At 42.0% G+C, this 15,001-nt stretch overlaps 1 protein-coding gene across 6 annotated transcripts in view; it reads left to right on the top strand.

The window, feature by feature from the left end:
• LRCH1 (leucine rich repeats and calponin homology domain containing 1) overlaps positions 1-15,001 on the top strand; it is a 200,844-nt gene that overhangs the window by 168,462 nt on the left and 17,381 nt on the right. For all 6 annotated transcript variants that reach the window (XM_026017282.2, XM_026017280.2, XM_026017279.2 and 3 more), the window contains 3 exons: positions 4,321-4,430; positions 8,093-8,230; positions 12,882-12,959. In XM_026017282.2, coding sequence (XP_025873067.1) covers positions 4,321-4,430; positions 8,093-8,230; positions 12,882-12,959 — 326 coding nt within the window. The remainder of the gene's footprint in view (positions 1-4,320; positions 4,431-8,092; positions 8,231-12,881; positions 12,960-15,001) is intronic.

The following is a 15,001-nucleotide window of genomic DNA, read 5'->3' as shown; positions in this document are numbered from 1 at the left end:
TGGAGAAGATATCTCCCATTGTGTTAAATTTAGGCAATAAAGGGGTTAATTATATAGACTGATAAATTCTATACCAAGAGTGCATTTCACATAATAATTAAATAAGCATTTCAGGCAGTTTTTTTAGAACAGTGGGCTTTCTTGGTTTAATTTAAAAGATATTCTTGAGGCACCTAGTGGCTCAGTTGGTTGAGTGGTTGACTTAATTTTTGGGTCAGGTCATGATCCCAGGGTCTTGGGATTGAGCCCAGCGTTGGGCTCTGCACTCAGTGTGGAGTCCACTTGAGATTATCTCTCTCTGTCTCTAAAATAAACAAATAAATCTTTTAAAAGATGATATTCTTAAATAGAAAAATGGTTTCTGGTGCACGTTCTTAAGTGTCTCTTGTCTACTCTGTGCTGAGCATGATGCTCATTATTAATTATGGATATAACTCTGAAAAAGACAAGCAAGCTCTCTGGTTTTATAGAACTTTTATTTCAGACTCTGATGAAGTCAGACCTGGAAACCAAGCTCTAGCAGACTTTTCATGACAGGAAAAATTCAGGTGACTGATTATCAGGGTAGGATAATCTCTGCAACAGACCGATCTTTGAATGAGGGAATTTTTGAAACACTTGTTTCATTTTTTTCATCCATCAAACTGTTTTGTGGGGCAGGAGGAGACACACAAATTGAAAACAGACATAAACTCTTACAGAGTCGTAATGGAGAGGAACAGATCTACACCGTAGGAGAGAAAGTGATGAGTGCCGGGAGAGACACAGATGCAGAATCCGGTATGGTGATAGACCGATCGTTCCCAGGTCGGGGATGAGGATGAGGAGAAAAGTGAAGCAAGTGGTAGGGATAATGGAAAAATCAGTGGAATTTGACCTGTACTTGTAAAGATGAATTTGATGATCTGCACAAACATATTCATCATTCCTTGCAGGGGCTTTGCTTAGAGATTTGTCTCTTCCGCTGAATAAATTACAGATATGAGCAAATCATCTTTTCCATTCCTCGAATGTTATTAATTAGATATATAGCAATTAAACAGTTAAGCAATTAAAAGATGCAGTTTTTCCTGCATCTTAAACCACTTATATCTTTGTCTCTGCCTATATACACGCGTGTGTGCGTGCACAGACACACACAGAGTCCTCCACACACTCACTCTGCTTTCTTATCCCTCTTTTTTTTTTTCTTCTTACTTACACTTAAATAGAGTGGACTTTGATTTGAAAAATAGATACTAATAGTGCAGCTTTTCTTAATATTGTCTTGTAGCCTCAGCTCTCCCCCTCGAATTAAGGAAGTTCTTAAAATTTAGTGATATGAAGTGAAGGAAAAAAATGCAATAATTCTTCCTTAGATCAATTTCCTGAAGCTTTGGTTCAGGCTGGTGACTATATGTAGTATTTAAATATGACTTGAAAGAAAAGATAAAAAAAAACAGAAAAACCCACCTGTAGGTAATAGAATCAGAGCTACCATAATGGTCCCATTAAAATGATTCTATCATAACAGACCCAGCAAAATAGGCAAGCACTTATGTGCTCTTAGATTTATTACTAGCCTAAAGAGTATGTTTTAATTTCTCATATATTCCACAGTAATTAATCCATTTAGAAAACTAGTAGTGTTATAGTCATGGCTTCCAATAATTTTAGCTACATTTGAAGTATTCATTAAACACACACACACAGTTCAAATGTGTTTTAGCACTTTGCAATTGCTTAACATTCATAGAGCAAATACCCAGGCATGCATATTGTATTTTTAAGATGCACAGGAATTTAAGATGATGAATGATGCCGGGACATTAAAACGCAGACACCATTGTATTATCTTATCTCACGTAGGGCCCTATCAAGGCGTAGAAACTTGAATTGTGTGCGTTAAACAAAAGCTCACGGTTAATTTAACTTCCTGATAGTTTTATATTCAGAAAGAAATCTGCCAATAAAAACATATTGAGAATATTAAGCATGCTGTATTAGATAAGATTGCCCTCTAGAAAAAAGCCAGAGGGAACTAAAACCTCCAAAGGAAACATTAAATTTGTTTAAACAAGGTTGAGGCGCCCCTTGCTGGCTAGTGTATATATTACTCCACTGTGCTCACATCCCTTGACTTTTTTGGTAAGTTTGGTTTTCTTTGGGGGTATGGATTATCTCTAAAATTCACATTCCAATATAGAGCTCTTCTGGATGTTATGTTAAATGGGTAGATTTTTTTGTTGGTCTCGATAGGATGAAAAGGCAAGCTTAGTGAATCTCCAGTTTCTTCCATGCTTCCTACCTGGTTGGTCAACCTTCTCATTTCCCTTTTCTCTGCAAATTGCCCATCTCCCCCCGCTGGGTCACACTACCCTACTTCCTCTACTGGACTTGCTTTGATTTTTCTAAATAATCAGCCTCACTTCCTGTGGGTTTGGCTGCTGTGGGTCTTGGTCACAACCCCTTTGGTGACGTGTGTCTTTAGCTCTTTTTGCCAATGACTTCCCTGGATGGCTTGAAGCAGAGGCCCAGGCCCCAGGCTGAGTCCTCCCTGAGGTTCCAGAAGGTGTTGTGTCTAGTAGACCACCCTCTTTCTCCATCTGCTGTAAATCAAGGGTTTATTAAGACAGCTTTCTAATGTTCCACGGAGTATCAGAATGCTGATTCAAAGATCTTAAAACGGACTTAGAAAATACTGAGATGTGAGGAGTATAGTGCAAGTCATTTTATTTGTTTGTTTTTGAGAGAGAGAGAAAGAGAAAGAGAGTACATGCATGAGTGGGAGAGGCAGAGGGAGAGGGAGAGAGTGAGAAAATATGAAGCAGACTCCCCCCTGAGCACAGTCTGTTGCAGGGCTCAATCTCAAGACCCTCACCTGACCCGGAAAAAAAAAAAAAAAAAAGACCTGACCTGAAACCAAGAGTAGGACACTTAACTGTGCCACCCAAGTGTCCTGATACAAGTCATTGATTAAGGTGGTTTGGTCCAAAGGTGCACACTGAGGTTAAAATGACATAGTTGGGTGAGCAGGGGGTAATTGATTATAGGGCTATAGGGAGTAGACTCAAGTTTTTCTCTTCTATTTATAAACTATATTTATCTTTTAAAAGTTAGTAATTGAAATAGCTTTTGAAGGGCCTGTAGGAAATCTGAACGGTGGCAGGACCCTCTTGTTGACATTATTTTAATTATGGTGATTGGAATTGCAGCACAAGTGCAGCCTTCTCTGTGGTAGTGGTTTTTAAAATGAAACTGCTCTGCCCAGAGGGTCCTGGAGGGCTCCCCTGCCCCACCTCGCCCCCTAAACACACATGCAGTCTGAAAGTCTCTGGGCTGGGGAAGCAGATACGGCTCTTACCTGCACTTGGCTCCTGCTTGGGTGCATGGGAGGTTGACAGTTTTAATGGAATCGAAATCTCAAGGAGGAAAAAAATTTCAAGTTTAAATCTGCCCTGGGCTTTGCATCATAATAAAGAGTGATTAAAATCCTTGCTAGGATCACTGTGCTACATGTAGACTATTGTGTACCTTCTCGATTAGCCTTTAGAAGATGTTATCCTTCGGAGATGTAGAGTATTCATTTTCTCTGGAGCCCGAGGCTTGCCTCCCTCCAGAGGGAGCTCCCCTGTTAGTTGCTGTTCTTGATGGTTGTCATTTTAAACACGTGAAGCCAAGGATGGCCTCTTAAGCTGCCTCTGATCTTGCCAGCATTTCTAAAAGGAGTCTCTGGTCATCTCTAAAGAACCAGCTTTCTGGATCCAGTGTCCATGACATGATAGAAGCAGAGTTTCTCCACTCCACGCTTAAAATACGTAATCCTGTGTATCATCACTTCGTTCTTAACTCAGGCTCATAAAAAGTTTTGGCCAACAGAAATGTTAACCCGTCCTCATTTTTAACATGCAGAGCAATTTCAGAGTCCTCTTATTTGAACAAAACTATCCAAATTTATGAAACAATTGAGAAACCCCAAGTGTAAATATACACCTAGAATGAAAGCAGCGGGGACGAGAGCGAAGAGGGGAGGACATCTGTTAGAGATGTGGCCTGGCATGGTCCCCGGGATGACCCAAACCTTTCCCTGCATTCAGTTTATTATCCCCCCAAGATACCACTTCTGTTGGTCTGCATAACTCAGTACAACTTAAAATATAGTCCTTAGAGTATTCAGATCAAGCTTTCCAATGTGAAGTCGGAATTTGTTTCCGGTGAGTGGCAAGTGCATTATCTGGGAGTAAACTATGTGTTTGACTTTTACACAGGAGTAGTCCTGTGGGGCATCCTGGGGTAGGCATTCAATAAAGGCGCTCTTTTTTTTTTTCCTTTTTATTACAGTGTTTCTAAGACCTCAGAGAAATTTGGAATCTATAGACCCACAGTTTACAATTCGGAGGAAAATGGAACAGATGAGAGAGGAGAAGGAACTGCTGGATCAACTCCGTGAGGTACCCAGGAAACCGCTCATAACTGAACACTCGTTTTTCAAATTGAGGCAGCATTCTGTATATTTGAAAAACAGACTTTAACAAAAAAGAATTTTTATTTATCCTTCTGAGAGAGAGAGAGCTTGAGCGGAGGAGCAGAGGGAGAAGCAGACTCCCCACTGAGCAGGGAGCCCGATGCGAGACTCGATCCCAGGACCCTGGGATCATGACCTGAGCCGAAGGCAGACGCTTACCCAACTGAGCCACTCAGGCACCCCTGAAAAATAGCCTTTGAAGCAGTGCAAAAAGGCCTCATCTCACATCTAGCCAGGTCACCAACTGACCGATACTGGGCAAGTCATGTAACAGCCCTGAGTTTCAGGTTTTTTCATGTGTCAGAAAAATACTTCCCATCTTCCTGGGGGCTTTGTGAGGAATATATGAGATAATGTAAGTAGAAATACTTATTACATATGGATAAAACCTGGGGTTGTTTCAATTCAGGTATGCTTTAAAATACGCTGTTGCTCGTTTACTTAGCGATAATATTCCATTAATTTAAACATGGTTATCGCTACCCTACTTTGTATCCCAGCTGGTCAGAACTTTGTAATCAGTCATTTTAGAGGCAAACCATTTGAGTTCCTGTCCAAGGGTGAAATCTGGTGCTAGGTGCCATTGGAGATTCTGAGGTTGGTGATGGCAGGGAACATGGCTTTCTTATTCCTTGTATTTCTGTTCCCACCTAGCTTCTGGTGGGCGCTCTATCTGGTGGGTGCTCTATGTAGGTATTTGTCCATCCTCGTGGCCTTTGTATCTAGTTGGAGAGCTCATATATGAGTCTATGAAAGATCAAATAGCAGTGCATGGGTCAGTTGCCAGAGAACACACTGGTATTAAAGTCAACGCATCATGAATTGCTCCGTAATATTCAGAAAGAAGTACCATAGTCGTGGGCCAGAAGAGTGTCCGAAAGCCTAGAAGGGATGGATTTAAGATACATCTCCCTTAAAAAAAAAAAAAAAGATACATCTCCCTTCCCTAGCAGTGGTTACTGACTGCTGCGCTGTGCCCGGCAGGATTCTAGGAGGTGAATATAGGAGGGGACAAAAAGGTCCCTGCTCCCATAAGGCCTATAGTCCATGAGAAGGAGACAAATAAACATATGATTTCAGATGGCAATGAGTTCTGTAAATGAGAAATGAATCCCATAAATAAAATTAAAGTAGGTACACATCTTTGTTGCTGCAGGTACTTTATATATGGTTTAGCAGGTAGTCAGGAGGAAAGAATTAAAAACACAGACACTCTTACCACCGCTTTAAGTCACTGTGGTTGACTCAACAGTCACGTGGGAAAAATCAGACCCCTGTCATTCGCCTAGAGTATGAATGTGCCATAAATTTGGGAGGTGGACTTTCGGAGATAGGTGAAAATAAGATCAGGAGCCGAGCCTCACAAAGAGTGACACAATTTCATCTTTAAAGGGGTGGGTTGTATTGGTTGTTTATGTTTTCATTTATGATGTAAACTAAGGGACTGCAAGAGCGTGGAGGGAAAAAAGTAGGTGTGTTCACACAGGATGGTTCTGAAAAGGAACTGCGTGATGCTATTTTAGGCACTGGTTTTCTGGTGCTTCATTTATTTCAAATCACCAAATTAAGTCATTCTTTCCTAGGCTGTTTTCCATTTAACAGGAGCCACTGTTATAAAATAGAGATTCATATTTGCAGTTTAGAGAGTTAATCTCTCTACTTCTATTTCTGAGAAGATGGACCAAACCTACTTTCCTCTGTTTCCCTAAGCACAGCTAAAACCCCTGTACATTATATATAAAATAAACATAAGAACATTCTGAAAGGTAGAGAGAAGACAGCAGACTGGCTGGGGCCCCTCAGGACTAGAAATAACACAGTGGTGAATTCTATGGGCTTTCTTTTTTAGCTCATATATCTCAGACTTGGAGCAGAAGTAGTTGGAAACCCAGAAAAGATTGCCCAAAAGATTGCTTATTTTAGTCAAAGTACCAGGAAAGGAACAACTTAGCAAGACCAAAAAACAAACAAACAAACAAACAAACAAACAAACAAAAAAACCTTTTGGACAATAGATGCTCTACTCCAGCTAAGCATCCAAAAATACTGTGGCTCCACCCTTATCCATGCTAGCAAAGATGAAGCAGGCTAGACTTCTACCCCTGCTGGATGGTGTCAGAGAAGACCAAGACACGAGCCAGGAGTTTCATCCCAGCTAGCTGGGAACAAGCCCTTCTCCTCCCATGGCATCAGTGGGAGACCACTTGGGAGCCTGGATTTCTACCCACATCCAGCAATAAGAACCTCCCTCCACCAAGTCAAATGAGACCAAATGGGAAGCATAGACTTCTGCACTCACCCAGCAGTAACAAGGTAGTAATAACCCCCCTTTCCCTGCCAGAGAACTGTCAAAAAGGCCAGTTAAAACAAAGTTTCAGTGGGATCCAGAGTCTAGTAACGTAATTAGGCAAATGTCCAGGTTTCAACAGAAAATCACTCATCCTACCAAGAACCAGATGATCTCAAATTGAGTGCAAAGAGACAGTCAACAGGAACGGCTGGGTGGCTCGGTGATGGAGTGTCTGCCTTCAGCTCAGGTCGTGACCCCGGGGTCCTGGGATCGAGTCCCTCATAGGGCTCCCCGCAAGAAGCCTGCATCTCCCTCTGCCTATGTGTCTGCCTCTTTCTCTGTGTCTCTCATGAATAAATAATATCTTTAAAAAAAAAGAGAGAGAGAGAGAGAGACAGTCAACAGATGACAGCCACAATGTAGCAGAGATGTTAGGATTACCTGACAAAGATTTTAAAGCATGCATGATAACCATGCTTCAACGAGCAATTACAAACATGGTTGAAACAAAGAGAACAGCAGAGCACCATAGCAAATAGAGAATCTTAGTGAAGAAATAAAAGAAATAAGAACCCAGGAAGTAAAGGGCTGAAAAACACTTAAACAAAAAGCCCGGTGGAGGGGCTCAACAGCAGAGTGGAGGTGACAGTGAACTGGACAGAAACCAATAGAAGTTACCTAGTAACTTATTGGAAAATAAGCGAACAGAGTCTCAGGGACCTGTAGGAATATAGCAGATGGTCAATATTCATGTTCTGGGGGCTTTGAGGGAAAGGGACAGGTCAGGGTGGCCCAAGGTGACCCTTGGGTCAAGGGAACACAGGATCTCTGTATTATTTCTTGTCACTGAGTATGAATTTATAATTATCTCAACAGAAAGTTCAATTTTTTTTTTAAAGAAAGAAAAATAGATTTCTCGGCTAAAACATAATCTAAGAGAGAAACATCCCTTAATCCCTCCTCTGCCCTTTGGCAGCCCTTTCAGAACCGATGGTAGACCTGCTTTCTCTGGGTCACCTCATTCCAGTTTTATATTTCATAGGCTGAGGCAACATTGAACTCAAGAAGTAATCCCAGTACTCCTTTCACTCAGTTTACTAAACATTTTAGACCCAGCTAAACTTTCCTATAACAGAATTTTTACTATAATGCCTTCTAAAACAAAGAAAAAGTTAAATGTCAGTGTTTGCCCGATGTTCCCATTCTTCTTCCTTGTAATGAAGTTGGTAAATACCTGTGCTCGTATTTGACTCTCAGTTGCCTGAGAACGACTGGCTTCCTTCCGATTCCTCCCGCAGAGCATCGAGATGAGACTCAAGGTCAGCCTACACGAAGACCTGGGGGCCGCCCTCATGGATGGCGTGGTCCTCTGCCACCTGGTCAATCACATCCGCCCGCGATCCGTCGCAAGCATCCACGTCCCCTCCCCAGCAGTCGTAAGTAACTCCAGACAAGGGGAAACGAACTTTCATGTAAGGCCAATCCTTTGGGGATAGTGTTGCTTGTTAAAGATGCCAACAGGGTCGCCCAGGACCTCAACAACCAGGAGAGAGGGAAAGAAAAAGCTTTGAATGAAGCAACATTTTGACCATTTATATTTACTTATAAATTACCTATATATACCTATAAATTTGTAAATGACCAAAAAATAATTTCTTTCTGAAGTAAAGCAAATCCGTTAAAGGAATTACTACTGGTCAGGGCGTTAACCTTTAAGGCCATAAGGACGTAAAGATTCATTTCTCACTAGGGGTCATTTAAACAATGAGAAATCTTTTCCAGAAAGCTTTTTTGGTTGGTGGCTTCTCTGCTAAATGGAATCTGCTTCCTTTATTAGTCACTGAGGATTTTAGGATGACTCGGAAAAGATGTAGATTCTATGTAAAATGGCATTATTTTTAAAAGAGATTTTGTTTATTTATTCGAGGGGGGGCACAAGGAGAGTGAAGGGGCAGAGGGAGAGGGAGAAGCAGACTCCACGCTGAGCAGGGAGCTCAGTTCAGGACTCGATCCCAGGATCCCGAGATCCTGGCCTGAGCCGAAGGCAGATGCTTAACTGACTGAGCCCCCCAGGGGCCCCATAAAGGACATTTTCTATAACCTGTCAAGCCAAAGGTTGGCCAGCCAGGCATTAATTCAAGGATTCCTTGATGCCTCACTTTGCTCAGGGGGACACTGGAGGTACCGGGGCAGCAGTGACAAAGGTTGATGGGTAAGACCCTGCTAATAAACTAAAAATCCTCGTCTCCGCTGTGGGTGAGATGAGGCGGGCCCCTGGGAGCCTCTGCCTGTAGGTCACAGAGCACGTTTCCATCCCCAAGAGAACTACAGAGTCACGTTCACCGTCCTTCAGATGCGGGCGGGCGAATCTGGGACAAGCTTGTCTTTGGAGCCCAGGTGGGGGTTCAGGCAGGTAGAGAAGAAAGGAAATCCTGTCCACACTGGCTGATCCTTAGGAAAGGTGGAGGGTGGGCGACGGGCACTGAGGGGGCCACTTGATGGGATGAGCACCGGGTGTCATACTGTATGTTGACAAATCGAACTTCAATTAAAAAAAAATAATTAAAAAAAAAAAAAGGAAAAGTGGAGGAGTTTAAGGGCTAAGAAGGCACGGTTTGGGTTCAGACTCCAGATCCACCCATAAGCCACGGTGGGCAAGAATTTAACCTGGGCAAGAATTCTCTGGGTGAGAATTTAACCTCTCTTTAACTTGATTTGTTCTCTCTCACGGATATGTTCTTGTGAGCACGAATACCAGCCAGTAGCTTCGTTAGTGTTTATAGAACAGATTTTCAGAATTCAGAGCCCCTAATTCCGAGGCACAGTGCTCATAGAGTATCAGGTAACGAGCGTGTTTCTCCTTCAGTCACCTGCAGGAAAGGCTCACAGTGACATTATTTCTTTCCTCCTGGTGGTGGGAGACATTGGTTGAGGGTTCCCCTCTCGCTGTCGGTCTCCTCTATATCGCGCAACATAGTTTTCCTTTGCAAAACTTTACCATTTTAGCTCAGAAATCATGGGAGGGGGGAAAGGTCAGTTTGTCTTCTCTTTTACATCAATCTCTAGCTTGATTGAGTTTGGGCAGCCAGGTCTGTCCTGTAATCCAGGATGAATCTTTCCAGGGTTTTCTACAGATGAGGTCCATGCTGCCAGAGAGGGGTCTGAGCCATACGCCCAATTCTCATTTCATTTTTTTCCCAAATTCTAAGAGAGAAACCGTGACTACTCACAGCTTCTGATTTGAATTCACGGTTATATTATTGATAGTGAGTAAGAACCATGTATCTGAGCATTTTTATATTTTATTAAGCCTCCAGGGGAAATGCAGCATTCTTTTCAAAATCTTTTGGTTGTCAACTTCCTTTCTTTTTAAAAAAAAATTTTTTTTTAAGATTTTACTTATTTGAGAGAAAGAGTATGGCAGGGGGAGGGAGAGAGAGACTCCCCGCTGAGTGTGGGGCTCCACCCCGGGACCCCGAGATCATGACCTGAGGCAAACGTTTAACCACCTGAGCCACTCAGGTGCCCTTATTTTCTTTCTTTCTTTTTTTTTTTTTAAAGATTTTATTTATTTATTCATGAGAAACACAGAGAGGAGAGAGAGATAGAGGCAGAGACACAGGTAGAGGGAGAAGCAGGCTCCATGCAGGGAGCCCAACGTAAGACTCGATCCCGTGTCTCCAGGATCACGCCCTGGGCTGCAGGCAGCACTAAACCACTGAGCCACCCGGGCGGCCCCCTAATTTCTTTTTTAAAAATAGATTTTTTTAAATGAAAAAAACAATAGGAAGTAATGTCCAACTAGAGAAAATAGAGAAATGCAGAAATTAAAAAAAAAGAGAGAAAACTTTATTCCATAAGCCAAAGATCACCACTGTTAACATTTTGGCTTCTTTACTAACCACTAGCATCCTTTCTGCATTTAAGTTGTTTCTGAATTAATGAGCTCCTCCTGTATGCCATTTGGTAGTTTTTAAAATTTATTAAAGCCTAAACATTTCCTCATGCCATTAACGTTCTCCAGTAAGTGTCCATTTTAATGACTGTTAATATATCTTAGCTCAGGTTATCGGGTCGTAGTTTTCCTCTAGAAATATGGGCTGTTTCCAAATGTCCACTTACCAGACATTCTTCGTGGGCACCTGCAAGCGCCCTTGGAGCAGCCCAGCTGTGCGACAGCTCTGGAACCTGTGCTTTTGGGCCTAGTGTACCCCGTCATGGCCACTGCAGTGTCTCATGGGCCGTGCTCTCCCAGGAAGGCTGCGCTCTCCCTCTCTGCAGCTCTCCTCACCTCGCAGCCTCGCCGGCTCCCATTTCTCCTCTACTTCAGTGTCTACAGGAGCCACGCCATCCTTGACCCCTTAGAACCGAGTTCGATTCTTTTCCTTGGTTTTTTGCTCCCTCGGGACATCTCCCAATGAAGACCTCTACCTACTATACTCTCATCTTCTTTATTTTATTTTTTTTCCTATAAATGAAGAATAGTGGATTTTGAATATCAGAATTTTGGATTTATTTTTTAAAGATTTTATTTATTTATTCATGAGAGACACACACACACAGAGAAGCAGACACAGGCAGAGGGAGAAGCAGGCTCCATGTGGGGAGCCTGATCGGGACTCAATCCCAGGACCCTGGGGTCACGACCTGAGCCCAAGGTAGACGCTCAGCCGCTGAGCCACCCAGGTGTCCCTGTCATCTCCTTACTTACTTACTTACTTACTTACTTACTAATATTTCCAACTAGACCAGAGAGCTAAGCGACCATGAGGGTTGTGTGTTTGGCTTCCACAGGTGCGCACTTAGCCCCAAGTGGGGATGTGACCCAGAGCCAACGCTCGGCGTGCACCATCGTAGCCACACCAGCAATGCAGTGGATGCCTTCCCTACCCACATTATTGTCAGCATCAAGCCTTCGATTTTTCATTCAAGAAACTGTTGTGTGGGTAGTAAGTGCTTTTCTGACCTAAACCCAGGCAACAGTTGTAGAGTGGGCCCTCCCTCACTTCCAGAAGTGGGAAATTCTCTCTGTGTAGTTTGAAACAACATCTTACCGACTCTACTGGGTTGACCTAACGATTGCGAATGGCTTGGGGCATCTTTGGAGTTTCAGAACAGACTCCCCCACCTAAATAATGAGTATATGAAGGGAGATAACGGGCCCGGAGAACTGGAGAGACAAATACTAGCATCTCAGAATGATGAGCAGCTCTCCCCGTGGTACCCCCTTTTTAAGGGAATTAAGAGGGAAATATTAAAATTTAACAGTACAGTTTTAAACCTGCCACGTAAAAATTAAAATGTATGAATCAGATGTACCCTTTTCTATGCCACACCTTAGAGGTGATCTGTAACCACAGTTGATTGGGTCCTGGGCATCCCAGCATCTTTATGCTGTTTACCCCTGTGTTGCCTCTTTTCTTGTTAAACCCGTTGCTCTGGTGGGAAGGAGATTAATTGACCTGCTGAATTTAACCCTTCATACAGAAATCTATCTGCCGATGGGAACGATTGATGCTTATGGCATATTTGTAGATGAACTGGAGCAGATTACACAAGAGTATGATCCCATAAAAACTAAGTGTGTGTGTGTTTACACAAATACGCAGAAATTTGCATGTATGCACATACATATATACACGTAAGCACACATGCAGAAATTCTGCTTATATAAACATCCATGTTTGTACATATGTTGTATAAATGTACGTATGTACATTTTTTAAAGATATAATTCTAAGTAATATCTACACCCAGGGTAGGGCTTAAACCCACAGCCCCAAGATCAAGAGTTGCATGCGGTACCAACTGAGCCAGCCAGGTGCCCCATTTGCGTCATCTTTACACACACATACACATACACACATCTATAGTGTCTGGAAAAATATAATCCAAAATGTTAATAGTTCCTATTCCCTTGGTGGGTATATCTGGATGATATTTACGGTCTTCTATTTGCTTGTATATTTTTTTTTCCCTCTAATGAACGCGTATTGCTTGTGACATCTCGAAAGTTTAAAATTTAACCTGTTACTAAAACTATTTCTCTTTTAATTATTCATTATTTCTGCGTATTTGTATTTACAGCCCAAACTTAGCATGGCCAAATGCAGAAGAAATGTGGAAAACTTTTTGGAAGCATGCCGAAAATTAGGAGTGCCAGAGGTAACGTCAAACTTATCCCAATTAACTATGCTTTGGTATAGATTTCATTTCACATATGTGTTTGAACCCACCGATGGATGCACAGCTTTGCACCTCCTTTTTTAGTCTCAGCCCTTTCTTGAGGAATAGTATTAAATCAGCTATCTAAAATTTTAGTTTAAATTCCTCTATCTCAATGAGATTAAAATGGCTTATAGCAGTATGGTCAACACTGAGGGAAAAGGGAATATCATTCATTTCAGGTTTTGAAATAAATGCAAAATTCCAGCCTTGAGAAAAACCTGTAGTTAGCTTGATTCTCTACTCCAAGAGCAGAAATGACTGTGGCTGCAGTGAGCCTTCTGGCAGGTTCCATAGGGTAGAATTTTGGAGCTGTTGATTTTCCTTACCCGTGGCTCGTAAGCAAAGCAGACCTGTAACTGACCACTAACTAGTTGGTTTCCGTTCCGTGTGGTTGCATTTTGGGGTATGTGGACCAAAATAGTCAACACTGAAAACATCATAATTATTGTTATTATTATAATCAATCATTACCAATAATAATAACAATGTATGTTGCTTTGTAATTTGTTATCTGTTTGCGGTTCCATTTCCCCCATTCGTCCGCCGTAGACCCCACTGGCACTCCCTGTAGCCCGCCCAACTGTACTTGGCTACTTTCTCCTAAGCTAAAGCCCCAGCCTCAGCCTCAGCCTGATGGCTAATCTGGGGCTTTTAAAGACTTTCCTATTAGTAACATACAGTGATTTCTTAAAAAAAAAATAAATAAAATGATTTCTTAGGGAGACAGAAGCCCAATCCACTCAGAATTTGGGGGTAAGTTGGTAAGTTTATCATCATTGTGGTAAACGGAAGTGGACAGAAACTACATTATAAAAATTTTTTCTTCTGTATTTTCTAATATGCCAGGGATAAAGTAACTACAGACTGTCATGAAATACTGCTTATGAGTATCTGAAGGAATCACACTGCATCGTAATCCTACTCAGTGTTGGAGTTAGGTATTGGACCCTCGAGAAAGGCTTAGTCTCCCTCCCTCCTTCCCATCTTCCTCTTTTTCCCCTTATCTTTCCTTCCTTCCCTTCCTCCTTCTTTCCTTCCCTCCTTCCTTTCCCTCCCCCCCCCCTCTATCTTTTAGCTTATTAAGGTTCAAAGGTGAGGGGTTAGTGGTGCCATTCTTAATCTTATTTGAAGACAAGGAGAGAACTGCATAAGCATCATTATGTCAGAACTATATCCATAAAGAAAAGCTTATAAATTCCTGTTTATAAAAGGAGTGTAATCTTTGTATGACGGACTAAATGTCTTTGTGATCAATCCAGACGTCTTTCAACGCTGTTAATCTGTGTGTCTGTATTGCATGTGTACGTTTTAATATTGCATCTACGTTCTTGGTGTCAAATATTTGTGCAAATTCTCATACACAAACTATTATTAATGGTTTGACTCCATCACAGGCTAATAAGATTTCCATGCGCGAATCAAAACTATCATACCGAGTTCCAGAGGCTAAATTATCTGTGTCTGTGCTAGAAAGCACTGATGAATTACGGCCTCATCCCCTGTGACATCTTTAAACTCATCAGATTTTTTTTTGGGGGGGGGGGGCTTATGGTGATACAAAACGAAATGGAAATGTCCTTAACCGAGTGTTGTGAGTAAAGGTTGGCTAATTACAATTTTCTCTTAAGGTAGGGAAGAGAAAATTAAATTACCATAATATGCAGAGAAAAATTTTTCATCATTTCTGAATTATGCCCCTAGCGAAGTGCCCCTTGCACTAATCAGCCGTTGGTAATTTTGGAGAAGATTGTGTTACGGGGAATGAATAACCTTTTTTTGCCAGGGTCCCATTTGCCAGTGCTTAGTAAGACATATATTACTTAGGCTACCTTTGGGATTTCTTTTTAAGATTTGAGGTGAGATTGCAGTTTTGCATCGTGTGTAATGTGCACGTGTGGTTGCGTGCACGCTTGTGTGTGTGTGTGTGTGTACACATATATCCATCCCCATGGATACTCCAGTAGCATTTTACTGGTGAC

The sequence above is a fragment of the Vulpes vulpes genome, chromosome 6 (assembly GCF_048418805.1).
Source record: "Vulpes vulpes isolate BD-2025 chromosome 6, VulVul3, whole genome shotgun sequence".
In the NCBI taxonomy this organism is placed as follows: domain Eukaryota; kingdom Metazoa; phylum Chordata; class Mammalia; order Carnivora; family Canidae; genus Vulpes; species Vulpes vulpes.
This window is presented reverse-complemented; position numbering and strand designations above follow the sequence as displayed.